General features: G+C 38.4%; 1 protein-coding gene and 1 pseudogene across 5 annotated transcripts in view; both read right to left on the reverse strand.

The window, feature by feature from the left end:
- Positions 1-204: 204 nt before the first annotated feature.
- Dnajb4 (DnaJ heat shock protein family (Hsp40) member B4) overlaps positions 205-27,383 on the reverse strand; it is a 36,231-nt gene continuing 9,052 nt past the window's right edge. For 4 of the 5 annotated variants that reach the window (XM_008848637.3, XM_008848635.3, XM_008848639.3 and 1 more), the window contains 2 exons: positions 2,694-3,259; positions 205-1,449 (listed from right to left, as the gene is read on the reverse strand). In XM_008848637.3, coding sequence (XP_008846859.1) covers positions 1,216-1,449; positions 2,694-3,125 — 666 coding nt within the window. In that variant the 5' untranslated portion in view covers positions 3,126-3,259 and the 3' untranslated portion in view covers positions 205-1,215. Of the gene's footprint in view, positions 1,450-2,693; positions 3,260-10,309; positions 10,744-27,383 lie in introns of those variants that run through there. The other variant, XM_008848634.3, reaches the window with a different exon arrangement.
- Positions 11,990-12,884, reverse strand: LOC103746453 (annotated as a pseudogene).

Genomic DNA, 27,383 nt, shown 5'->3' on the forward strand with positions numbered 1-27,383 from the left:
CATGCCATCATTTTCAATAGCTATAGAACAGAACTGGGCGTGGTGGCACAAACCTTTAATCCCAGCACTTGGGCGGTAGAGGCTGGTGGATCTCTGAGTTCCAGGCCAGTCTGATTTACATAGTGAGTTCCAGGCCAGCTGGGGCTACAGGGAGAGCCTGTCTCAAAAAGACCAAAAAAAAAAGTCATAAATCCGAAGACAAAATAATTTTTAAATGTAAATATATTTAAAAAGGTAAGACACCGAAGAATACAATCTATCTATCTATCTATCTATCTATGAAAAAGTAAATATCTGTGTGCATCACGAGTAGTAGCACTATTATCCATAAGCAGCAGTGTTTATTTCCCCATACTGTGGTTTAACACTATCATGGTAGTTCATTGTTTAGGGAAATTATATAAGGTACATACAGCACACTGTAAGTTACAGAAGACAGTGTGATTGGAAAATTAATTTCAAGTAACAATATTTTCTCTAAAAACATTTGCCATTAAACAAATTATCTTAAAACTAATGAACAACAAAATGGGCTTCTTATTTTATTAAGTCCAAGATATATAGTCAACTTGCATAAAATTACAGATAGCCATTTGAAAATGGTCTGTTTCTAAAAACTCAGTAACTCAGGCTGTTGGCATTTCCACAGCAGATAACCTGGCACTCCTTCTCTTTTTATGAAGGGTGCTGCAGTGCACTTTCAGAGTCACAACGATAGTGTGCATCGGTCCCCCTTTTACTGGTACCGGCCCCAAAACCATTTCCCAAGGTGACCTGAACCACATTTCCACACAATTTTGGTTTTTACGCTCTTCCACACACTACATGTTAGTTCAGTTCAGAATTTATTTTCTATTAGGAAGTCTATCATACTGATCATTTGAACATAATACATATTAAAGTACTTGGATCAACTAGTACTTTACTAGAAATATATCTACTGACTCCACAAAGCCAGCTTTTGCTTACAAAAAAAAAAAAACTAAAAATTTCTGATTTGGGAGAAAAGAGCTACAATACAGTGAGTGGTTTTTCTCTTTATCTCTACTGTAAAACTCCATTTTGCCTAGTTATTTGACCCATCTCTATTCATGCAATTTGATGAACCCTCAGAAGAATTTACACATCTTTATACAGAATTCACATCGGTAAACTGCTAGTCCTTTTATATTTTCAGTGTCTTATCAAAATATGGACAACAAAGTTATTTTCATTCTATGAGGCAGGAAGATGTTTCCTAAGAATTTCTTTGGATGATGAAGAGATGGCATCTGGGAAGGAGACGTCAAATTCTATTAGAAGGTCACCACGTTGGTCAGGGTTTTTGGGAAATGGCAGCCCATATCCAATAATTCTTCTCCTCATCCCAGGCTTCACAATATCATTGATTGACATTGGTATGTTTCTTCCATCCATTGTTGGCACATTAATTGAGCAGCCACACAATGCCTAAAATGGACCAAATAAAATAGTTAAAACTCCAAAACTAAGAAATATTGCCAGGTGGTAAAAAATAATACCATGAAGGTAAAATTTTAACTTCTGGAAGGATTAAAACACTTAGGAAACTTCCCGTTTTAGAAAAGTCTAAGACAAGGATGAGATGCCACTAAAGACAAGAAAGAGAGGAAAGAGAAAGGAAGAGGGGGTAAAGGCCATCACTCACACGTAGGATGGTTCGAAACAGAACTCAAGGTGGGGGAACTGGAATGGGAGAAGAGCGAAAAGTTCAGGACTGAAAAGATGAAAGAGGAGCATGCCCTGCTTCTCTAAAAGACCTTTAAAGGTACGTTTACCTTAGTCAGTATCTGTCTGCTGAGTGTCTGATAGACATTAAACATTCCTGTTGAATCTCAGAGGGACCTCACCTCCAGAAATGCACAAGGAACTCTGAAACATACACACAAACTAGCAACCACAATACAGTGTGTAAAAAGGTCTGACCGAGGACTCGTGAGAGAAAGGGCAGTAATCATCTCCTTATTTTCTGGGACTAGACAATGCCTAAATTAAGCAACCACTAAACTAGGAGCAGGTATTGGGGCAAGAAGAGAACTGTTTATAGAGGGGAGTGCTGACACAGACACAGGTAATAGCAGAGCAAATTCAGGGGAAAGGAAACACACTTTGGGGTAGAAGTCAGATTTCTAACCTTTAAGCTAAAACTTGGAATATATGAGTAGAGGATATATCAGTCCATTTAAGAAATCTAAACAGGGACATGACCCCATTTGATGGGTTACAAATGAACTTGAGAAATAGTACAAAAAGAACTCGAGAACTATATTAAAGCAGATTATGTTATAAATTACAATTTACTTACTATAAATTGCTTTAACACCTGTTATACAAATCTTACTCCAAATTAATAATTTTCGAACAAACTTCTATTACAAATCGTCTAAAGTGATGAGACAGCCAGTGCAGGCCTCACAACCACAACTTAGAACCAAAGCAGAGCTCACCCGACGCTGGGCAGCAGTGTACCTAATCAAGGTTTAAAACTGGCCTTTAAACGTTAACATGATAACTGAGAAACTGTGCTGTCACCCATGAAAGAGATGTTACATAGAGCTTCCTCAGAGAGCTGTGATGAGGAATGCAATACATAAGCTAGCTGTTATCTAGAGAATTCCGACACTAATCAGCTACACACCAGTTTGGTCTTGGAACCCCAGGTCCCACTAACTTACCTCCCGCAAACTAATTCTAGCAGTGTAAACTATATTTGATCCATCTCTTTTAAACTTGGGGTGTTCTTTGTCTTTAATAATAAAAACAATATCTGCCGGGATACTGTTTGGCGTTTCATCTCCTTCCCTCGGAAATGTAATTTTGGTGCCTTCTTTCCACCCTTTCTTAATCTCAATGGTGAGAATTTTGTCCTCAGATCTGTAACTCCTTCCATCAGGGTTTAATCTTTTCCGAGAAATCTTCATTCGTTTGGTACAGCCACTATATATTTCTTCAAGCGAGACTCTAAGTTCATGAATAACTGGAGGATCTTGTTTGAGACGGGATGGTCCCACAGAATTCCTGTCTCTTGGATATCCATTCATGCTGAATCCAAAGGCACTAAAAGGATCGCCATCTATTTCCATTTCATCAGAATCTCGACCACCCATCCGTCTTCCAAAGAAAATTTCAAAGGGGTTGGAGCCTCCAAAAAATGCTGCAAATGTAGCATGAGGGTCGCCATGAAAGGTGTACCTGAAGGTACCTCCTTGTCCATCAGTGCCCCCTGCTCCTCCTTTCAACCCTGAGTGAAGAGATAAGCATGATTAGAAAAAGGCTTGTGCTTCTGCAGACAGCTGACTGTCAGTAACTATCTGCTAATAAACTTTAACGAAATTAGGCCACAACTTGCTAACAGTCAGAAATGTCATTATAATTAAACACAATAGCCACATGGTTTCTGGTGATCGATTCTAAGTTAAATTTTTAGGTTTGAAAATATTCCTCCAAATTCTTGGCTTTAATAATTTCTTCCTGAGTGTTTGCTTTATAATAAGAAACAGAAAAACAAGAAATAAATAAAATGAAATTGAAAATCCCTTACCTCATAAAACTACTAGTTTGGCATACTGAAGTATGTGAATTTAAGATTTTAAATGATGCCAATTGAGAGAACCTCAGTAATCACTGCAGAATCTAGATCCTTCAAAATCATTGTAATCCAGTAAAATCAATAATAAAGTAATATACTCATACTAAATAGCTTTAGTTTGGGTCTTTTACTGTTTCAAGAACTAAAACAGAACTCCTTCTAAGATGAAAAGGGAAAAAAGCTGTAATAAAAGGAACATTATGAAAAATAGCTTTTTAGACATTATAATTATTATTCTCATCCTAGGCACCAAGTTTGTTTAGGCATACCACATCACAGCTTGATTTGAAGCATATAAAAAGACTGAAATCAAGAGCTGTCTTCCTGACATATAAGATGGACAGGTTATTTCTGTCTCAAGTGAAAAACCCTCACCTTTTGCTCAAAGGGTCAACTAAGTAACATATACCTAACAAAAGACTGTATATATTTGAAATAGCATTTTCTACTATGTGCCAAAGAGTCTACTAAAAACCACAAAGGAATATAGTGATGTTTTAAGAGGTCAATCTTGGCAAAGACTTATATCGTTACAGTGTCAATGGGGACACTGGAGGAGCCTGATAGGAAATCTTTACCAAGAAAACAAGGAAGCAAATGAAGACGACAGAACTGAAAAACTCTCAAGTTTAAATATACACATACATGTGAAATTTAATAATTTTAATTTCCAAAGCAATTTAATTCTATATCTCACTATATGTTTGGCTTCTATTATTAAAAGGTATATATGTATTCTACATTATCTAACAGTCTCAACTAATGCTTACTTTCTAAAAAATTTTTATTATTTTTATTTTATGTGTATGAGGTACTGCCTGCACGTATGTACGTGCACCCATGTCATGCAATGCCCATGGAGGTCAGAAGAGTGTGTCAGATCTCCTGGAACTGGAGTTATGGACAGTTGTTAGCCACCATGTAGGTGCTGGGATTCGAACCCAGGTCCTCTGCAATCGTAGTCAGTGCTCTTAACCATTGAACCATCTCTCCAACCCCTAATGTTTAGATTTTTATTTTCATCCATGAACAGAAATCTGAAAGACCAAAAGAGAGCTAATCACCTGAGGATTTTATATATATATATACATATATATATATGTATATATATATATATGGAGAGAGAGACAGAGAGACAGAGAGACAGAGAGAGGGGAGAGAGAGACAGAGAGAGAGACAGAGAGAGATCCAAACAGCAGGTCAGGGCATTCCTTGCAGAAATGGAACAAACAAATCTAAGCAAGATAAACACCTTTAATATGCACCTCATTCAATCTCCCTTCTACAACTCTTAGTACAACTGTAAATCCAGATGTGAAATAATTAATGACCAAATGTCATTAATTGATCTTTCTTAAATGACAGAATAAGTATACACTCAAAATCATGACCAAGGTGACCAAATGAATATTTAAAATTATTTCAATCCTTCATCCCACAGATTTCATAAAGTATAATGATGTATCAGTTAATTGAGAAAATGAGCTTGCCTACTCTTAACCCTCTAAAAGGTAAAAATTTAAGTGCTTTGAGAACATAACAGATTCATGATAAGAAAGAATAACATTTTAAGTTATTACATCATAGGTTTGGCCTTCTCCCTAAAACCTCTTCCTTTACTCCCAAACATGGTAATTCAGTCAGTATTATAGTCTGTGAGAAAATTCACACACAGCCCGAAGTGACTTCATTAGAACTGACAAAAATCCTCCAATGCAGCATTGAGATTTTCCTAGACATTAAAGAGTCAACTACAAAGCTAGATAAAGAATGAGCTTCTTTAATAACTGAGAAAACTCTACCAAAATCAATGCCACTGTAATACGACATGGATTGTCATACACATATTTCTTGTACTACCTAACACTTGGATTCTAACAAGCATCTCATCAATTATATAGCTAGTCCTTAATCATGTATACTGCAACTCGTAATAAAAATTTTTAATGTTCAACTGGATTGACTCTGCTAGCTAATATGTTTTCTAAAACAATCACCTGTGATCAAGAAATGCACTCTAGCAAGCCTGGTCTACAAAGAGAGTTCAGGCCAGTTGGGGCTATCAGGGAGAACCTGTCTCAAACCCTCCGCCAAAAGAAATGTACTCTAGATTCAAATCTGCCTGGGCTTTAAATCAATCAACCAACCAATTTAATATATTTTGGAATACTATGCATAGCAATGACCTCTATGTACTTAACTTCACAAAGTTTATGAAAATAAGAAATACTGGAGAAGAATTAGGATTGCAAAGTAAAATGATGATGGTACTTGTTAATTCCTACTTTAAGGATATCCAGGGTGCAAAAAATTCAGATTTGCAACAAGACTTCAAGGGAGTTAAAGATTAATAAGCACCTTTAAACAGTCATAACTAACAAAAGATTCAATTAACTTACACATCTGCAGAACATATGGCAAAGAGGTCCAGTGACTGCATAGATGGTAAAGAAGACAGGCAGCACACCAGCACGATGGTCAGTACAGTACAAACCAGCATGACGGTCAGCACAGTACAAACCAGCACGACGGTCAGCACAGTACAAACCAGCACGACGGTCAGCACAGTACAAACCAGCAGGATGGTCAGTACAGTACAAACCAGCACGATGGTCAGTACAGTACAAACCAGCACGATACGACGGTCAGCACAGTACAAACCAGCAGGATGGTCAGCACAGTACAAACCAGCAGGATGGTCAGTACAGCACAAACCAGCAGGACGGTCAGCACAGTACAAACCAGCAGGACGGTCAGTACAGTACAAACCAGCAGGATGGTCAGTACAGCACAAACCAGCACGACGGTCAGTACAGTACAAACCAGCAGGACGGTCAGCACAGTACAAACCAGCAGGACGGTCAGTACAGTACAAACCAGCAGGATGGTCAGCACAGTACAAACCAGCAGGACAGTTAGCACAGTACAAGTCTGAGCACACAAAACTACCTTTCAGCATCCCAACAGAGTAAGTGATCAAGCAACAATCAGTAAGATAAGGAAGGAAAAAAGAAAAAGAAATCTTAGAAAAGTTGGAGCCTCTGAAGATTTGTCATTCAAAAATTTTTATTTTTTAGCACATTTATTTGTGTGTACCTATCAGTCTGTATCTATATGTGTATGTATGTATATATGTATTTATGTGTGTGGGCATGTGTATGCCATGGTGCACATGTGGAGGTGAGAGAGCAGTTTTCAGAAGTCAATTCTTTTCACCATGTGAGTCCCACAGATTAAACTCAAGTCATCAAGCTTGTCACCAAGCACCTTTACCCACGGAGTCATTTCATTGGCCCAAGGGGAAAAAATGAATTGTTTAATACAAACATCTGACATATCTTCTGAACCATTCAAAACCAAAATTAAAAGTTGTTTGGGGGGCCAGAGAGATGGCTCAGCAGTTAGGAGCACTGGCTGCTCTTGCAGGACCCAGGTTCAATTCCCAGCATCCACATGGTGGCTAACAACCATCCTAACTCCAGTTCCAGGGATCCAAAATCCTCTTTTGATCTCCATGAACACTGCACAAAACAGGTAGACCTACCTACATGCAAGCAATACACTCATACACATAAAATAAAAACAATAAATGAATATTAAAATAAACTTGTTTGAGCAAAGAATATTTGAAAATCTAATTTTAAATTTCCATAGCTTTGTGGTTTGGGTTTTCAAAAGTTTCAACTATGGAGAAATTTATTTTTCTTTTAATATATAGATTATGTGCTTATATAAAACTAATTTTTAGGGGCTGGAGAGATGGCTCAGTAGTTAAGAGCAGTGGTTGCTCTTGCAGAGGACCTGGGTTCAATTCCCAGCACCCACATGGCAGCTAACAACCATCCGTAACTCCAGTTCCAAGGGACTCCAATGCCCTCTTCTGACCTCTGTGGGCATTGCACAAAATGGGTACACCTACCTACATATGAACAATACACTCATCCATATAAAATAAAAATATTTTTTAAAACCTAATTTGTAAGCACACAAAGTTGTATAACTCTCACCACAATTCATTTGTGGAACATTTCCATCATTTCCAAGAGTTCTCCAGTTCCTATGTGTGGTGCATCCCTACCTCCAGCCCTAGGCAAGCAAGCTCTTCTGTCTTTCTTTTCCAGACATTTCATATAAATGGAATTATATAACATGTAGTCTTTTTTATCTGGGTTTTTGTTCAGCATACTTTTTGACGTTCGCTTCTGTTGTGACATATTTCATTAAATGGGTCCTCTTGATCGTTTAAAAGTGCCCACTATACTTTTTGTTTATCCATTTACTAATTGATGTTATTTTTGGATTTTTTTCAATGCAGAGTCCTTACAAGTGCTGCTGTGAGCATTCAGGTCCATGTCTTTGTGTGAGCTTTTTTTTTTTTTTAATTTTTCATAGATTCCTCAGAATAAAACTGCTAGATTGTATAGTAAACTTAAAACATCTTTATTTTTGTTCGTCTTTAAAACTAGGCATTTTAAATTGCAGATATTCCAAGATTTTTATAACATGAACAAGCAAGATTAATGGTTCTCTTAATTTCTAAATATATAAATTTAGCATCATTGTATCTACTTCCAGTCCGTAGTTCCTTATTTCTACTTTCCTAGCTCCAAAGTAGGCATGGGGATTGCGGGAGTCTCTCTAGTACATCTCTCTCCACAGTTCAACAATTTGGTGCTTGTTACCACTGGGGAAGCCTATGGACCAGCACTACAAGCACAGCCTGAGGAAGAAAGACAGTGCTTTCACAATTCAGGGCACTGAGGACTGGGACCAGGGTTCCTACATGCTTAGCAAGTGCTGCATCACTCCTCTATACTCCCAGCCCATGAGGGATTCAAAAGAATTAACATAATTCTAACGAAGGGTAAATAAATAGAACACTTTTCAGTGAAGGAAGAATTCTAAAGAAATTCCAACAACATTTATCCAACTGTATTTTCAAGTAACCCATGAGTACAGAATAGTTCTAAACACTATGTTCCAACGTTTGCACACCCTGCTCTCCTCTTCCTTTTATTGCCTGGAGCACTTAACCAAGTTAAGAACAATAACAAAAAAATTCAGGGCACAGAAATAATCCTGATTCCATGTTTTGAAAACTTAGTCACTGGTACCGATCACTGAACAATGAAAAGTCAAAATAAAGGGAAAAAGTACTCAAGAAAAGCACTGCTAAGAGGGAAAGAAAATGGACTGTCTGGTGCCTTGAGAATTCTGAGGACATATCTTAATGAACCTGCACCTATGGCTTAAGCACAAGCGATGGTGCCTGGTCTGTGGGAACTTACGACGCCACTCCATATTTATGGATTTCTTTACAAAATAACACCTTCCAAAGCAGCAGCAGAGTACTAGCAGCATCTGAAAATCCTGCCTAGCTTTTGAAAGGAACAAATCATGGTATTTTGAGCAAGGTGACCACAGAAAACATATAGACTAGACTACCCATTACTTGCTTTTTTCAATTATTTATCTTGTAAGAACCTGATACTGCAGAGCCTCACCCTTTTAAAGCCAGCAGCATAAACTTTAATTCTTGGTTGCTCAGAACAAAAGTAAAACAAGAGGGAGAAGAACCTCTAAACTACACATAATCACCCTGATTGTCTCAATTTATTTTAATTTCCTTAATGCAAAATGAGAGGTCACTGCTGGACTCTACTTGAAGAATTTATTTCTACTTAGGAAAACAAAATTATTTCCATAGCTACAGTGACTTAAAAGACATCTGAGGTGAAAAAACTTCTGTAAAAGTACCTTAGTCCAGATTTAAAATTTGTAAACCTCAGAATTTGTAAGAATTAAAGGGTTGTTGCTGTTGTTAGCAATTTTAAACTGTCTTACTTTTTCCTTCATTTACATGAAGACAGTGGACAAACCTGGTTTTAGGACTCAGAACAATCACAGGGACTCTCAAAGAGCCCCATTTACAGTGCTTACTAATTTCTGACTCACAAGGCAGGGAGAGAAAGGGAAGTTGTCAGGCTGTCCTCTTCACCTAGATAGTAAAATTTTCTAAAGTAATAGTGACCTAAAAGAAAAGCCGTAATTGTCCAACTACATGGCTATTTTAGGTCAAAAACTATATTTCTGAGACCTTTTCTACTGGCATACAATTACTGTTTACAATTAAGCTAAAAACTTGTTCTGGTATTTTATGACATCAGGAAAATTCTTTCCTCTCCAGGCAGAATGCCAAAAACAACTAGAAGCTAAATGCCTGCGCCTTCTGCTTCTAAGACAGACGACTCTGTCTTGTTCAGTCTCAACTAGCTTCACTCTAAAAAGGCAAAAAACTTCTTTTTGTTTTTCTGAGTAAAATATAAATGACCCAGAATTTGAACTGCCAATCTTAGGATTGTAAATGACTCAAGAGTCTATTGACTCTGACGGAAATTCATTAAAAATCAAAACAGGTTGCATAAGAGTTTTAAATCATTCGTTGCATGGGAATTTTAGGTTTCATTTAAAATAGAAAAAGCTAAAATCCTAAGTCTAATGGTAGAATATGTACAGTACAAAATGCTAAAATCCCCCAAAAGACAAAGGCATTTCATTCATAAGCTCATTCAAATAATCAGGGATGCGATCTTTTCACGTATATTTTAGGTATATCTGAGCATTTAATTTAACGATAACCTGAAGACTGAGAAAGAAAAATAGAGTCAAAGCCAAAGGAACAGAAATATACAGGATACTTACCTTCTTCCCCAAACTGATCATATATTTCTCTCTTTTTAGGATCACTCAATACTTCATAAGCTTCTGCGACCTCTTTAAATTTTTCCTCTGCCTGAGGAGATTTGTTCTTGTCCGGGTGAAATTTGAGGGCTTGTTTTCGGTAAGCCTTTTTAATATCTTCATCTGAAGCTCCTTTTTCAATTCCCAAAATGTAATAATAGTCTTTCCCCATTTCGAATGCCTTGAAATGAACTTAGATTTCCCTTTGTAAAAGAAAACAGCGTCCCCAGGCTCAGCAATACAATGATTCTGAGAAAAATAAACCACGCTGGGTATTTTAAAAGTTAAAGCAAATAAGCAATTCAGCTCAGCTGTCTGAGGGCAGGGACCCGGCAGTGTCTATTTAATTCCTTCCCCGACAGCTCACTTACAGATAAATATACACTACCCGGGAGCCAGCCTCCTTTTAGACCCTCCCATTTTTCACTACGTGTCTCTGTACTTTCTAGAACAGCAAATGCTACAGGACGTCACTTTCCCAGCTGCCTCTAGTCAAAGTACTCGCTATGCTTCCTCCTCCTCCATGATTAACTATTCCCTTTCCTTCTGGCTCCACCACTTGTATTTCTTACTTAAGAGGCCAAGTGGATTTAACAAATCAGTATTTCAACAAAGACTGTCAAAATTTCACACTTATTTACTCCACTAGAGAGGTAAAAAGGCAACAGAAATAATTACAGCCATCAAGCATCCCATGTTAAAGTAACCAAGTTATTATACAAATAAAAGCCATGGACTTCTTTTAGGTCTTCTAATTTCAAGTTACCTAACTGTAAAACAGACAATACTAAAATATGAGGGCATTCAAATTAAAAAAATTCAAACAATGTGTGTCATTTCAAAACTCCTGGTTTTTTTTTTTTATCAATCAGAAAGATGAGGAAGTCAATCTACTAAATTTCGATAAAAGGTCGTCTTAAAACTCAAAAGCAGTATTTTTAAATAAATCACTGAAGATCTTGACTAATGATGCAACTAGTTTTTGTGTGTAACATTGAATAGTTTATTATTTATAAAAGCTTAATATCTGAATTCAGCTATTCAGATCTGAGGATCACTCTTCCTGTGCTGTGGGTAATAGGAAAAGAGTATCAGATTACAACATACTCGCATTCCTTAGAAGTCTTACCTGGGCCAACTTAAAATCTGGACATGCTATTTAAAAGGGGCAGAAATGTAAGAACTATTTTCTAAAACACATTTCCCCTAATATAAAATATATACTTATTGACAAAAATTTTTCAAAACGCAGAAAAAAAAAAGCCTCCCCTATCATATCATTTTGGGAAATCTGTTAAATATTAGTATATTTCTTTCCAATCTTAAAAAAAAAAAAAAAAAAAAAAAAAAAAAAAAAAAAAAGAATAGCCCCTGATTTCAGCTATCCTTATAGACTTAAAGGATTTTTTTTTGGTCTTTTGAGACAGGGTCTCTCAGTTTTAAATCACATTTCCATTTATATACCATTTGCTGTCTGCTTTCTCATATAATGTATCTTCAGTATTTATGAGAAACATTTTCAATGTATAGAACTCATCTTTTTTTTTTAATTTAACAAAAACAATCTCACAGTATTTACTGTCACCTGATAATAAGGATCATGAAAAACAATATTAGTAAATGTTGCAAACTATGCTCCCAGAAGACACCTTTAAAAAAGAGCAAACTGTAGTCCTTCTCAACTTCCTTGAGCATTTCTAATTGGACACACTTTGTAGCAGGGTAATGTTACCTCCTTTTAGCACGATCCGACCCAGCTGTTTTCTTGACTTTGTTTTAGAATGAATCTCTTCTGCATCATCTAATACAAGGCTCATATACTCATCAAAACCAGTAATACAACCCTGTATCCGCATATTCACTTGCTCACACAGCCACACCTGAATCCGAGATCTATTTTGCAAGGATCTGAAGATGAGGTTAATGGGCTGCACCATCACGTTCTGCACTTTCTGGCCCTGGCCGCGGTACGCCATGGTGGGCGTCACAAAGACCACACAAATAGATACGCAGCCTCAGAAAGCAACTTCCGGAACTAGAACTCATCTTTTATATTCTTTTTTTTTTTTTCAATATTTTCTCAAAAATGTTCCCAGGGCCTTGTGCATGCTGGGTAAGTGCTCCCAAGTACTCCACCAGGGAGCAACACTCCAGCCCCACCCTAGAGAACATCCACCGAAATGCACTCATCACTTTGGCGCTGCTTAAGACCGTGTGTCTGTAAACCCGGGAGAAAAACCTCCAAGGTAGAGGACATGGTGAACGCTGGGGAGGCTGGCTCTCCGAGCTGTCGAGCGACGGCCCCTCTGTGCCAACACTGTGACTCTGCTTCGGAAGGCTTCGTTCTGCCTCTGATGTTTCCACAGCTATGACTTCTAGGTCCAGCGCTCTCTCTAAAAGCGCCTTACTCTTCGTAATCTCGCACTTAACCTACTGCAGGGTGCAGAGGTCTGGGAGCTGCTTAGCATGTTTTCAGTTCTACCAAATATCAAAAGATACCTTTTCAGATCCAACAGCCTTGGGGAAAAATGCTGGCATCAGGAGCACACAACCACGAACTATAAATCCTATTTCACTGCTGATACAAGCATGTGCATGTATGGGAGACAATACGAAGAGAAAAACTAAGGTCGTAACTGGCATACTTTCTTCCTTAAAGGCGTATATATTTTTGACCAAGTACTAAATTAGCGATTACATTAAAATTTTTATTTCACTATTCATTGGTAAGATTCCATGAAAATATAACTCTTTTTATTAAAAGAAAATTACAGCTAGGCCTGGTATCTCACATCTGTAATTCCAGTACTCAGGAGACTGAGGCAAGAGCATCAATTTCTCAATCACATCAAAAAAACTTCAGTGTGCCTATTATTTCTTCAAAGTTAATAGCAACAATGTTGCTGTGCATAATGGTATATTGAGTGAAAATGTGGCACTTTTTTTAGTGATACATGGGCCAGAATTAAGTAAAAACTTGAAAGGCATTTATACTGTTTTTAGTATTTTTAATATCTTATTACTTTCATGTGTATGTGTATTGTGTGCATGTATGTTAAGTATACCTGTGTCATACAATGACTGTGGAGGTCAAAAGAGGGTGTCGGACCCCCTGGAACTGGAGTTATGGACAGTTGTTAGCCACCATGTAGGAGCTGGGACTTGAACCCGAGTCCTCTGCAAGAGGAGTCAGTGCTGTCTCTCCAGCCCTCTATTTTTTAGCATTTTAATCAAGCATCCTTACTTGGGATATTATACTTTAATAACTACATAGAAATTATTTGTATAGAAGTATGAGTCCCTTTTTTATTTATTATTTTTATTTTATATTTATGCGTGTATTGCCTGCATGTAGGTAAGTGCACACGTGTTGTGCAATGCCTGCAGAGGTCAGAAGAGGCTGTCATATCCCCTGGGACTGGGGTTTCAGACATTTGTTAGCTGCCATGTGGGTGCTGGGATTCAAACCCAGGTCTTCTGCAAGAACAATCAGTGTTCTTAACCACTGAGGCCATCTCTCCAGCCCGATTCCCTTTTAAATTTTGAGGGATTTTTGTTTATCATTTTAAGTAGAAAAAATGTTTAGATTACAAAAGATAATAAAGAGCATTGAAACCACAAAATCTAAAAGTATAACTCACCATTCAACTAATTCTTCTAACCTGACTTTATTCATACATAATGAACAATGTTAGCTGGTGAGGTGGTTCAAGCCAAAACTACTCAAGAGGGTGAGGCAGGAGCACTGCCACAAGTTGAAGGCCATCCTGAGGGCCATAGCTAAAGATCAGCCTAGATTATATAAGGAAATCCTGTCTCAAAAATACCATAAATGAGTTTTATAACTCAGAAATCATTTCTCAACTTATTTTAAAAGAGCATGGAGACACATAGAATTGGTGTAACTTTTACTTAGAAGAAATTACTTTTTAAATTTAGGTCATTCAAAAGGCAGAGGCAAGAGAATGCTAAGTTTGAGGTCAGCCTGGGCTACACAGAGGCCCTATCTCAAAAAAAAAAAAAAATATGGTCATCTCTTAAATACTTAAGAACAAATGACTTAATATTTTGCTGATATGCTTGTTAAAAACTTTTTCTACCAATATATAACTCTTAGGCAAGTCATATTTATCCCTGAAATTTCTCACATAATGATTTGCATCAGAAAATCATGACTTCTACAACCCACACTTCCATAAGCAAACTGAGGCTCTTTTATACCATGATCATAGTGCTTTAGATGGTTGAGTATTGAACTTCGAATCTAAGTCCAATCGCCATTAAATTTGCAAAGGTGGTCAGGCAGGTGGTGTACTATAATTCTAGCACTTAGGAGGTTGAGGCAGAAGGATCACTCTTGAGACTAGCCTGAGTTACAGAATAAATTCCAAGCCAACTCTGGCTACATGGCAAAGCTCTATCTCAAAAACAAACCAAAAATAATGCCAGGTGTGGTGGAGCACACTTAATCCTAGCATTTGGGAGGCAGAAGCAGGCAGATCTCTGTGAGATCTACGTAATGAGTTCCAGGCTAGCTGGGGCTACAGGGAGACCTTGCCTGAAAACAACAAAACAGCCGGGTGTGGTGGCGCACGTCTTTGATCCCAGCACTTGGGAGGCAGAGGCAGGAGGATCTCGGTGAGTTCAAGGCCAGCCTGGTCTACATAGTGAGTTCCAGGACAGCTGGGGCTACAGGGAGACCGTTTCAGAAAGACCAAAAAAAAAAAAAAAAAAAAAAAAGGCAGAACAAACAAAAAATAAAGATGTAGTTCAATGGTAGAATGTTTGCCTACTATGCACAAAACCCTGGATTTGATCCCCAGCAGAAGGGAAGGGGAGGGGGAGAAAGGAGAGAGAAATTTGGAAGAGAAGGAGAGAGGGAGGGAAGGAAGAAGGAGGGAAGAGAGGGAGGGAGAGAGGGAGGGAGGGAAGGCAGGCAGAGGAGGGAGGGAGGGAGGGAAAGAAAATTCCAAGGCGGCATAAGGGAATATGGACAGTGTAGTAGCTAAAAGCAGATTCTGGAGTCCAGCTTTCTGGGTCTGAATGCTATTTACCAGCTCTGTGGCTGGAGGATTTAGATTCTCCATGCCTCAGTTTCCTTAACTGTCAAAGTTGTTAACATCAACTTTGTAGGGTTGCCATGAGGATTAAATATGATAAATGTGTAGTACATTTAAATGCCACTGACACAGTGAAGATTCTAAGTGTTAGCTACTTTCAAGATGATGAGTTTATTACATGAACTCAAAAACTTTTCTGCTAGAAAATCACTTTGCCTATATATAGCAAATATCCTTCTTTATAAGCATATAGCCACATATACATGCACACAAAGTTAAGTGTCTCTTTCCAAATATTCTAGTTCATATTTGCTACTTATGCATCTTTGATTCTGTGAACTAGAAATAATTAAAAACTTCACCTAGCTAACATTCATTCATATACCTTAAATCCAATTTACTTATAAACAGGGTCTCATTCTGTTACCCAATTTGGTCTCAAACTCCTAGGGTCAGTCAGATGTCGTGGTACACAACTGTAATCCTAGCACATGGGAGAGGAGGCAGAAGGATCAGGAGTTCAAGACCAATCTTGGGCTATAGAGTTAGTTTGAGGCCAGCCTGGGGTACAAGGGACCCAGTCTCAAAAACAAAAAACCCCAATCAAACTCCTTTCTTTTCAGCTTTCTGAGTATCTAGGACTACAGATGCCCATCACTGTGCCCAGCTAACACTCTCAAAATATGTACCACTGATTCTAGAGTCAGAGCTCCCCAGCCTTGATTTCTGTTCATATTTCACACAGATCAGTCATACTGAGCTACTTGAAAGCTGTCTAGGAGACATATATCACTCTTTAATTCCAGTAGAGGAATAGCATAAAGGAGCTACAAATGTCTAAAGAACCAAGAATTTGGATTATTGGTTTCTAATTTCAGCTCTGCCACTTAAACAGGTAAAATTTCTCTAAATTCCTAACTTAAAGAATATTTTTAGAATCAAGTAGTATACTTGAAAGCACTGAAATTTATATCATGACATCTATATAAAAATTATTTTCTGCATGACCCAGGTGCAATTATACACATGCAGGCATGGCACTCATACACATAAAATAAAAATCAACCAATCAAAAAATTATTTTCTCTATTCTAAGCTGCACACACTACTTTGTTACCACTGGAGGTCTACTGAATCGATCAGCAGTATCCTTTTACTCTGGACTTTTGTTGGCATAAAGCATTAAACCACCCAAAACAAGTAATTACCAGACTGACCCTCAAAGGACTCAGACATCCTCCAAATCACCTGCCACACGTCAAGGCCCCTTTTATCTATGAATCCTAGTCTTTTCTTACACGATGTTACCAGAAAGAAGAAACTGTCCTAAGCCTTCCTGATAACATTTTTATAATACTAGCCAGCTTAGCAGACACATTTGCTTTCTGACATCGATCTATACACACAGACATCTGGTGAGTAAACAAGTGATAAGATTTCAAAGTGTGTTTCTGAAGCTACACTCTTAACAGTGAGCTATGATTCTCTTCTGAAGATTTTGTTTTGTTTTGAGACTCGGGATCCTCCTGACTCAGCCTCTTGAGTGCTAAGATTACAGACATGAGCCATGATGACCAGCTGCTATGATATTCCTAACAATACTTGAACAGACTCTTCCAATATTAATATAAAAATTAAAGAATACTGGGCTGCATCTATTCTAATATTTCACCTGTTTTATACATATCTAAATTATTCTGTAAAAATCAAACTATTAGTCATCTAGTAATGTCAATAACTTACATATGGTAGCCTTTCCTTAAACACTTTTATGCACTAAGAAGCCTTCAAGCTGGGAACTCAAGACTCTAAATTTCCATTCCTGTGGAAAAACTTCAGACTTTCTTTCATTTTTTTTTATGTGTATGTATGTACTGCTTGTTGTAGGTTAAGTGCACCCATGTCGCGCAATGCCCGCGGAGGACAGACGGTGGTATCGGATTCCCTGGAACTGGAGTTACAGACAGTTGTTAGCTGCCATGTGGGTACTGGGATTCGAACCCAGGTCTTCTGCAAGAACAGCCAGTGTTCCTAACTGCTGAGCCATCTCTCTAGCCCCCAAACTTTCTTAACAGTTAAAATATCTATAAATTTTGTCATGTTAAAATTGCAACTTTATTTTTAAGGGGAAAAAAATGAAAGAGATTGACATGTACGTGTGTGTACAAGTGCGTGCACATGTGTGTTGCTGGGGATCAACCCAGGTCTTTGTGCATGTTAGGCAAAGGCTCTACTATTAGGGTACGTCTCCAGACCTATCCCATTTAGGTTACAAGGCAGAAAACAGAAACTTAAGGCAGCTTTAAGACATTTCAGATAGTTCTAAGCGCTTCAAAGGAAATAATGCTATTAAAATATAGATGGAAGTGTTAGTAGCAAAAACAATGAGTCTTTCTGCAAGGAACAATATATTCTAAAATGAAATGGAGATCTTTTTTAAAGATTAAAAACTCATTCAATTTTATGTCTTACAGTGCTTATACTGAGTTCAATATTGTATAACTGTATTAATTCAACAGTGAACCTAAAAATTTTATAGCCACTTCTAATCATGTAGTTATTAAAATTTTTTTAAAAGATAAAAAGAATAATAATTCTTCACAGCATAAAAATTGGCTCCTTAATAATTAGTAGATGTGAAAACCATTACCACTGAAATCTACCTGACGACTTTATATACATGCTCAGGTGCCAAGGAGCTCAGAAAGTAACAGTCTATGACTAATAATAATCAGATATATAGAGATTAGAACAGCATGTGCAAACATCTTAATGTCAATTACATTAAAAATGAATTTTTCTTGTTGGGCATGGTGGCTCATGCCTTTAATCCCAGCACTTGGGAGGCAGAGGCAGGCAGGGCTCTGTGAGTTCAAGGCCAGTCTGGTCTACATAGTGAGTTCCAGGACAGCTGGGGCTACAGGGAGACCCTGTCTCAAAAAGACGCCCCCCCCCAAAAAATGAATTTTTCTGTATGAAACTGTATTTTAATAATGAAATGGATACCTTTTTTAAAGGTTAAAACCTCATTTAATTTTATGTCTTAGAGGGTTTATACTGAGTACAATATTGTATAACTGTAATAATTCAACTGTAAACCTAAAAATTTACAGCCAATTTTGAAAGAGATGCATCTTAGCTCTGGAAATTGTTATTGAATATGTCAATGCTGTTGTAATGAAATGCTTCTTCTAAGTATGTGGTTATTAAATAAGTTATTTTAAAAAAATATGGAGAGTGGTTATACTTATCCAAGAAAGACTTTCCTGCTCAGTTTTCCTTCAAAAATTACCCTGTCTTTACTAAGGCAGGTATTTTCAGGAGAGTTAAAGAAGCAGGTCAGGGCAACATACTTTTTAAAGGGCAAAGGCCCATTATGATGCTTTCAGCAGACAGAATGGTTAAAAATCCTGACTGACTTCTTTCAGTCTAGCATGCATGTGCCACACAGCAAGGATGCTTTAGTCAACATACTGACTGCTCTTGCAGAGGACCCGGTTTAGTTCCCAGCATCCACAAGGTAGCTAACAACCATCTGTAACTCCACTTCCAGCGTATCTGACACCCTCTTCTGGACTCTGTAAGCATTGCACAACATGAGTGCAGGCAAAACACTTGTACATATAACATAAAAACGATTTTTTTAAGTACTACTTCGTCGGGCGTGGTGCCGCACACCTTTAATCCCAGCACTCGGGAGGCAGAGGCAGGCGGATCTGAGTTCGAAGCCAGCCTGGTCTCCATATGAATCCAGGGCAGCTGGGGCTACAGGGAGACCCTGTCTCAAAAAGACCAAAAAAACAAAAGTACTACTTCATGTGGGGCTTGGTGGTACAGGCCTTTAGTCCCAGCACTCAGGAGGCAGAGGCAGGTGGATCTCTGTGAGTTCAAGGCCAGTCTGGTCTACATAGTAAGTTCCAGGCCAGCTGGGACTACAGGTAGACCTTGTCTTAAAAAGACCAAAAAATAAATAAATAAATAAAGCTGCTTCAGGGGATAAAGAACTGGCTCATTGGTAAAGAGAGCTTCCTGCTCTTTCAGAGGACCCAAGTTCGGTTCCCAGCATCCACATTCAGTGGCTTTCAAACACCTGTAACTCTAGCACTAGGGTATTTGACTAGGGTGTGCACATAGACATAGACACATAGACACACACACACACACACACACACACACACACAAAATAAAACAATAAAACATAAATCTTTAAAGTGCTACTTGAGGGCCAATAAGATGACTCAGTGGTAAAGGCGCTTGCGCTTGTTGCCAGGCCTGGCTACCTACTTCAATCTCCAGGACTCATGTTGTAGAAGGAACTCCTGAAAGTTATCCTCTGATTTCCACATGTGTAGTGGCACACAGTACCCACACCCATACACAAACACACACAAGTAAATGTAATCTTTTAAAGTGTTACTTCAGAGTACTTTCCTAACACAGAGAAGACTCTAACTTCCATCCTTAGTACAGAAAGGGAAAAAAGCTAATGTGTTCAATGACTTGGTCTTTTAAACTTAAGTGACTGTTTTGAAACCAGTGAAATTATTTCTTTGGTTTTCTTAGCAAGGTAAAGTGATTTTTACAAAAGTTTCAGTAAATATTTGTAGGCTTCCAAAAGCATATATAAAACTAACCGAAAAAAGTCAACAAGAGGGTCTAGAGAGAGAACTCAGTGGTTAAGAGTACTGGTCGTCTTATTCCCAGCACCCACAGGGCAGTTAGTAATCATCCTAACTCCAGTTCCAAGGGATTTTACACCCTTTTCTGACCTCCACGGGTATAGTACAACACAGGTGCACTTACATACATGCAGACAATACACTCATACCCATAAAATTTTTGTTTTACACATAAAATTTTGATTTTAATTTTAAAATTTACAGAAAGTCAACAAGAATTAGAACTTTAGTCCGTAATTCTCCATGGACTGCTGTCAATGGTATCTAGACTTCCCAATTCTTTATCACTATAGATAAGTAATTCCCAAAATTTCAATTTTTGATACTATGTTATTACTTGATTTTTAATACCATCCCTACACAAAGCATAACAGAATACGTACGTTTAAATTTAGTAATGTAAGGGATGGAGAGATGGTTCAGTGGTTAAGAACACTGGTTGCTCCTGCCAAGGATCCAAGTTTGGTTCCTAGGAACCACACAGCGACTAACACCCAGCCTTAACTCAAGTTCCAGGGATGCCTTCGTCTGGCCTCCATGGGCATTGCATACATGTGGTGCAATTACATACATGCAGGCAAAATATATACATAAAATAAAAATGAATTTTAAAAGATTTAATTACTGATTTATTGGTTAAAACAAAAGTTTAAGATGAAATTTTAAAATTTTGAAAGCATATGCCTTTTAAAAATAAGGTAAAAATAAAATTGCTTTAAGCAGTTTATAAAAACTAGACTTTCTGGAAAATATTCATGGATCAGATATATTGTATGCTTACAATTTCCTTCTTTTAGAATACAGAACTCATTCATTCAAACTGTGATATTAAAATGTATCCTGATAATTTTCTGGTAAAACTAGCTCTTTTTTCTTACTCTCTTTTACAGGAAGTCACTGAAAAGTTTACTAGGAACTTATAAACAGTTAGCTAATATACTTTGCTAGATCTTGGAGTCATTGAAAGTAAGTGCTCTATAGACCCCCAGCACTCATGTAAAAGCTGAGTGTCTCACATCTGTAACCACTGAGGGCTGAGGTCACAGAGACAGACAGATAAATCCTGGGGACCAGCCAACTTAGCTAAAATTAGCAAGCTCCAAGTTCAGTAAGAGACCCTGTCTCAAAGAAATATGATAGAACCAAGAATAGATTACCCTTCTTGGAGTTGCTACAGACCAGCAGAATCCCATAGATGCCCAAACTTACAGGCTATTGCCATAGCTCTTGGTTTCCATCCAGCCTTGATATGGTGAAGGCAGGAGAGCCACTGTTTAACACAAATGCCAGGCTCTCAGCCAAGACTGTGACCAACTGACTCTAGCAAGTATTCTTAATGTTCTAATTTACAACTGTAAAATGATTTCATTTAAATCAGTACCAAATACTAGTTACAAATTATAACACGAAGGCATAATTAAACTGATGTCACAAAGGAGACTTAACCATAACTCAAAGATTTACTGACAGCTACCAAAAACATTAGAATATTTAAAAAAATAAGCAGACGTTCCTACAGTACTCACCAACTACTATAAAACTAGGTCACTGCCTGCCTAACTCCAAATACACTGAGCATAAACTACCTATGTTTGCTTAAAGAAAGACATTTATAGATTTTAAAAATTAAGTATGTACAATAATTTAATTTTAAATTGACAGGTCTTAATGTTTTAAAAAATATATAATCTTCTGGGGACTGGCAAGATGGCTCAGTGGGTAAGGGCACTTGCTGTCAAGCCTAACCTGAGTTCAATCCCCAGGACCCACATGGTAGGAGAGAACCGATTCCCACAAAACTGTCATCTGACCTCCATGTGTGTGCCATGGTATGCATGTGCCCACACACATATAAACACATACATACACAATAAATAAATGTAATAAAGTGTAAAAATATGCATAGTTTTTTTTATTATCTAGATTGTCAGTAGATCAAGGAAACATTTATGAGAACCCTCCTGGATTAGATCATTGTTTATGTTGTGAAGGATAAAACAGTATGAAGACATGATCCTTGGCCCTCAAGAGATTTACACTATAAAAATATAAAAGCCCACCGTACGTCATTGACCTCACCAGTCAGTGGCTGAGCTGAGTGGCTGAAGCTGAGACTATATGGCTGATAAAGTCTAAAATATTTACTGACTTTCCCTTAACAGGAAGTGCTTGCTGACTCCTATTATACACAAACTATTCTTCATGGAGAGAGGGCAGTCTAAAAAAAAAAAAAGTACTGAATTCAAAACAATTTTATTGCACTGGCAAAATTTTTAAAAAACGGACTGTATTAGAAACACTCAGAAAATGAAGGTCGACATGTTGATGCTTGACCAATAATAAAAACAAAATTTGTAGACTGAATCTCAACTTGGGCATGCCTACTAGGGGAATGTATTAGAGGGTGTGGGTGTAAGCTGAGATGCTTACCAAAAGGGAGTGCATGTGTTTAAAAAAAAAAAAATGCTGAGAAAGACTTTAATAATCAAACTCCTTTGGTCAGTTTGACCATTTTCATCTAACTCATCAGTCCTGACCATACATGACTCCGGCCATTTCCCCAAATTGTTTTTATGTTCTATAAGATTGTAGAGGACACTGACAGCAAATTCTCAGTCACTACCCATAAAGGGAATAGTTTTGGGTTCCTGCCAGCCTCTGGTCATATTTTCATCAGCTGGCCAATATATAACCTCTTTTGTTTTCTTATGTGTTTCTACAATGAAGATGTCTTATTTTACATTGTTGATTTACTCACGTTAGCTCTTGGCCAACAGCAGTATAATTCATGCCTGAAGAAGCTTACCTAACATGTATTTTCTCCATAAGGTACATCACATTCTTCTTGCCCAAAGGAATACAAGATAGCACTTCAGCACTATGCTTGGGGTCCATGTAAACAGTAAAATCATAAACATACATACATAATGCAAAAACTGTGGCATTTAGACTGTGAAAAAAAGATTTATTCACAGTAAAAGGCTGAAAGAATTCAAAACCTGGGGCAGAGGAGATGGTTCAGTGGGTAAAATGCTGTGCAAACATGAAGACCCAAGTTCAAATGCAGTACTCACATGAAAGCTGGACGTGGCTGTGCGCATCTGTAATCCCAGTGCTGTGGGGGCAGAGACAGGCTGGGGGCTCACTGGCAAACTTAGTTGAAATAGCCAATTCCAGGTTCAGTGAGAGACCCTGTCTCACAAAAGTTAAGGTAGAGAAGCGATAGAAGAGATTCCGTTTCAACCTCTGGCACACACACACACTCACTTGAAAAAAAAAAAAAAAGAATGTAAAGACTGACTTTGTCCAACTTCAGCTAGTTCCTATGACTCACGATGCAGTCTACAAATGACCCCAAATCATCTTGAACAATGATTTGCAGATAAAAACCAACTTTTCTAAGCAGGCAAATTCACAAATATAGAATTGGCAAGAGATGGAGATCAACTATATAATGATGTGCCACTACCAAAAATCTGCTAAGTGAACCATGATCAGTTTTTAAAGAATTTTTTCTAAACAGCAGCACTGACAGCAGTATTAAAAGCACATACAGCAAGTGTTATGGGTGTGCATACACAAGGCTAGCACCCTCTACTCCAGAAACCCTTCACCTACCTAAATGTCTCCTTTGAGATTCAGTCTCTAGTTGTGCTACTATGTACCCTGATGGGATTAGGTTTCCCTGACCACACTTGTCAATGTCTCACTCATTACCTACATGATAGTTTATGCCTTTTCCACTGGGCTGTTCTCTCGCCGCTGCCCCCAACTCCCCCCGCCAGCTCTAGAGAATCTAATACTCCCCTGGACTCTGCACTCATGTACACATACCCATAGACACATAATTTAAAAATCTAAAAAAAAGATTGGTATACTGTAGTAAAATCAAAAGCCAGAACTCTGCATACTGAAGAGGGAAATGAAATGGGGTAACAAATTTAAGTACTTAAAAAAACTTACTGGAAGAAAATGATAGGATTGTTTTAAGGAAGGGATAAGAAGGTTTTGTTTTGTTTGAGGCAGGGTTTTCTTCAAGCCCCAGCTGGCTGGAACGCTCAGAGATCCGCCTGCCTCTGTCTTTGAAGTGCTGGGACTAAAGGTGTGCACCATCACACGCAGCTTGGGATGACAGGGTTTAAGATTGTCAAAATAGGAGGAAAGCAAATAGAGGAAGACGGAATATGTAAAATAAAAGCTACATGAGAAAAGAGATAAGTGCTCAAGTGAGGTCTCGAAGGGAAGGCTTGATATGAGGAGACAAGATCTGAGCACAAATTAAAAGATGAGCTTTGAAAGAAAAAACAGACAAATGCAAAGCCAAGAAGATGAGAAAGACACAGCTCACAGATGGTATCAGTCCTGTCTTTATACCAAGGATAACATTACCACTAAGGTACAGGAAACAAGGAAGAAATTGATAAGAAACAAGAAAAATAATGATTACAGAGGCTCACAAAGGACCCAGCAGAAATCAGAACTCTTCTGAAAGGCTCCTCGCTCCACTCACCCCTTCACAGACCTTTTGCTAAGGACCTTTCATATGCCAAGGTGTCCATCTAGGTGCTGGGATACAATGTGAACAAAAATCCATCCTTCGTGTAACTTACATTCAGGTGGGAGAATACAATTAAAAATGTGAACAACTAAATATATTAGATGGTAGTTGAACCTAAGGAAAAACAAGGGGAGATAGGTGATTAAAATTTTAGATATGGTGGCCAGAAATGCCTTCATGGAGAAAATGACATTTACGCTATATCACCTTAAAGGAAAGCAGAAAGCCATGTGTATATGCAGCTAGATAGACCAGGTGGGGAAATACATCAAATACGAAAGCCAGGAATGCCGGGTGTCTTTGAAACGGAGAGGTGGCTGTCTAGGCAGCTTCAGGGAGCATGAGACAGAAGAGTGGCTGATGGTGCAGAGCCTTGCAGGTCCCCGAAGACTTTAACTTGTTTTCTGAGGGAAAATGAGAAGCCCTCAATAAAGATTTTCTTTACTTGTAGTCAAAATTATATAGATATAATTATCTCATTCAACCAATTTGTGTAATAATGTTTAGGATACCAAAAAGCAAACAGGGTTAGGGCTGGCAAGATGGTTCAGCAGTGAAAGATGCTTGCTACTGGAGTTTGACCCCCAGGACCTAGACACACATGCACACCCATGCATGCATACACACACACAATAATAATAATAATAATAATGTTTTAATATTTTATTCTTTTTATTTTATGTATATGAGTATAGTGCCTGCATGTACATGAGTGCATCCATGTCACGCAATGCCGTGGAGGTCAGAAGAAGGCTTCTGATTCCCCTGGAACTGGGGTTAAGGATGGTTTGCAGCCGCCATGTGGGTGATGGGAATCGAACCTGAGTCCTCTGCAAGAGCAGTCAGTGCTCTTAACTGCTGAGCCCTCTCTCCAGCCCCATAAATGTGTTTTTTTTAAAGAAGCAAATACCCAAAAAAGGTTAAATAACTTGGTACAGTCAACTAAACAGCAAATGGTGAAATCAAACTCCTCTGAGTCCAAGGTCTTCTTGAACTGCTCAACAGATGTGAACTAGAAGTAGAAACAACTGAAAGACAGAGGGGAGTGGAAATTGAGAATTAGTAACTGGCAGAAAACAAAGCCAGAAATTAACAAGCGATCAAAGGGAAGGGAAGGTAGAGGAGGAGAGAAGTAAACCAGTGCGTGGCGACAAACCCATGCACGTCTTCTTGAGAATCATAGTATGGCTTCTCGGGGTACATGCTCTGCTAGAGGAGTCCAAGCTTTTCAGGTTGGGACACTACATTGTTATGTACAGAGTTCACGAACTGCACGATCAAGGGACGGGGACACGCACATTACCAAAAAAACTCTCAGTGTTTCAAGAAAGCGTAGTTTTGTGTTGAGTCACATTCGTGGCTCTTTAGCTACACAGGGCTGTGGACTGGATAAGCCTGGCTGCCACTCACTCTAGATGAAGGCCTCACGCAGGCTGTGGTGAGTGTCAAGGGTTGATACACATTTAGAAACATCCACTAATTGGCACACACTGCCTTATGTAGTTGGAATACTGTTGTGACTAAAACAGACATGATGCCCTAAGGAGTTCATACTCTCGTGTGCAGGATCATAAACAAAGAACTAGAACTTTGGCATGGACAGAGCTTGAGGCCAGCATTGGCAGATGCACTTGGCATTATCTGATCCAACAGGAAGTCTCCACTTGTGACTCCACCAGGACTGAGGTCTTTACTCAGGATTACAAACAGCAAAGGAATTGGGATAACAAAGATAAGCCTTCACAAAATTATTTTAAACACTGTAAGTTACGCCAGGAGGTGTTTAATAGATTAATGACCTGATCGTTAAGCTTTTCCATTCCAATTCTTTAATCCATTCTCAAATGCACTACAGACTATATTCAACTGATGTAAACAACTGTCTGAAAGGAAACGGGAAGTCTTGACCAAGTGATTCTATTTCAATGAATGCTCACTCAGTAGACCATATTCCTTGAAGGCATTTTTATTGTCTACTATTATATACCCAGAGTCTGCATAACACCCAGCTATTTTTATGATTAAATAAAAAAATGCTGAGCACCTTCATTATGTCAACATCAAAGGAGAATAAGATAGCTTCTGTCTTTAAGATTACACCACTTAAAAAGCTCCTATTAAGATCTCTTGGTCTTGGGAGCTGGAGAGATGCTCAGCAGTTAAGCTGTTCTTGCAGAGGACCTGGGTTCAATTCCCAGCACCCGCATGGTGGCTAACAACCATCTGTAACTCATGTTCCAGGCAATCTGACGCCCTCTTCTGACCTCCACAGCATTGCACAACACGGGTGCACTTACACACATGCAGGCAATACACTCATACACATAAATAAAATTTTTTTATCTTTTTTTTTTTTTAATGTATGTGAGTGTATTGCCTGCATGTATGTGAGTGCACCCATGTCTGCAATGCTGTGGAGGTCAGAAGAGGGCTTCAGATTCCCCTGGAACCGGAGTCAAGGACGGTTCATAGCCACTATGTGGGTGCTAGGAATCAAACCCAGGTCCTTTGCAAGAGCAGTCAGTGCTCTTAATTGCTGAGCCATCTCTCCAGCCCGTATTATTTTTATTTTATGTGCAATGCCCGCGAGGACAGAAGAGGCCATTGGATCCCCTGGAACTGGAGTTAAAGACAGTTGTTAGCCACTATGTGGGTGTTGGGATTCGAATCCAGGTCTTCTGCAAGAACAACCAGTGTTCTTAACCACTGAGCCATCTCTCCAGCCCCAGAAAATAGAT

The sequence above is a fragment of the Nannospalax galili genome, unplaced genomic scaffold, assembly GCF_000622305.1.
Source record: "Nannospalax galili isolate Female #2095 unplaced genomic scaffold, S.galili_v1.0 scaffold1124, whole genome shotgun sequence".
In the NCBI taxonomy this organism is placed as follows: Eukaryota; Metazoa; Chordata; class Mammalia; order Rodentia; family Spalacidae; genus Nannospalax; species Nannospalax galili.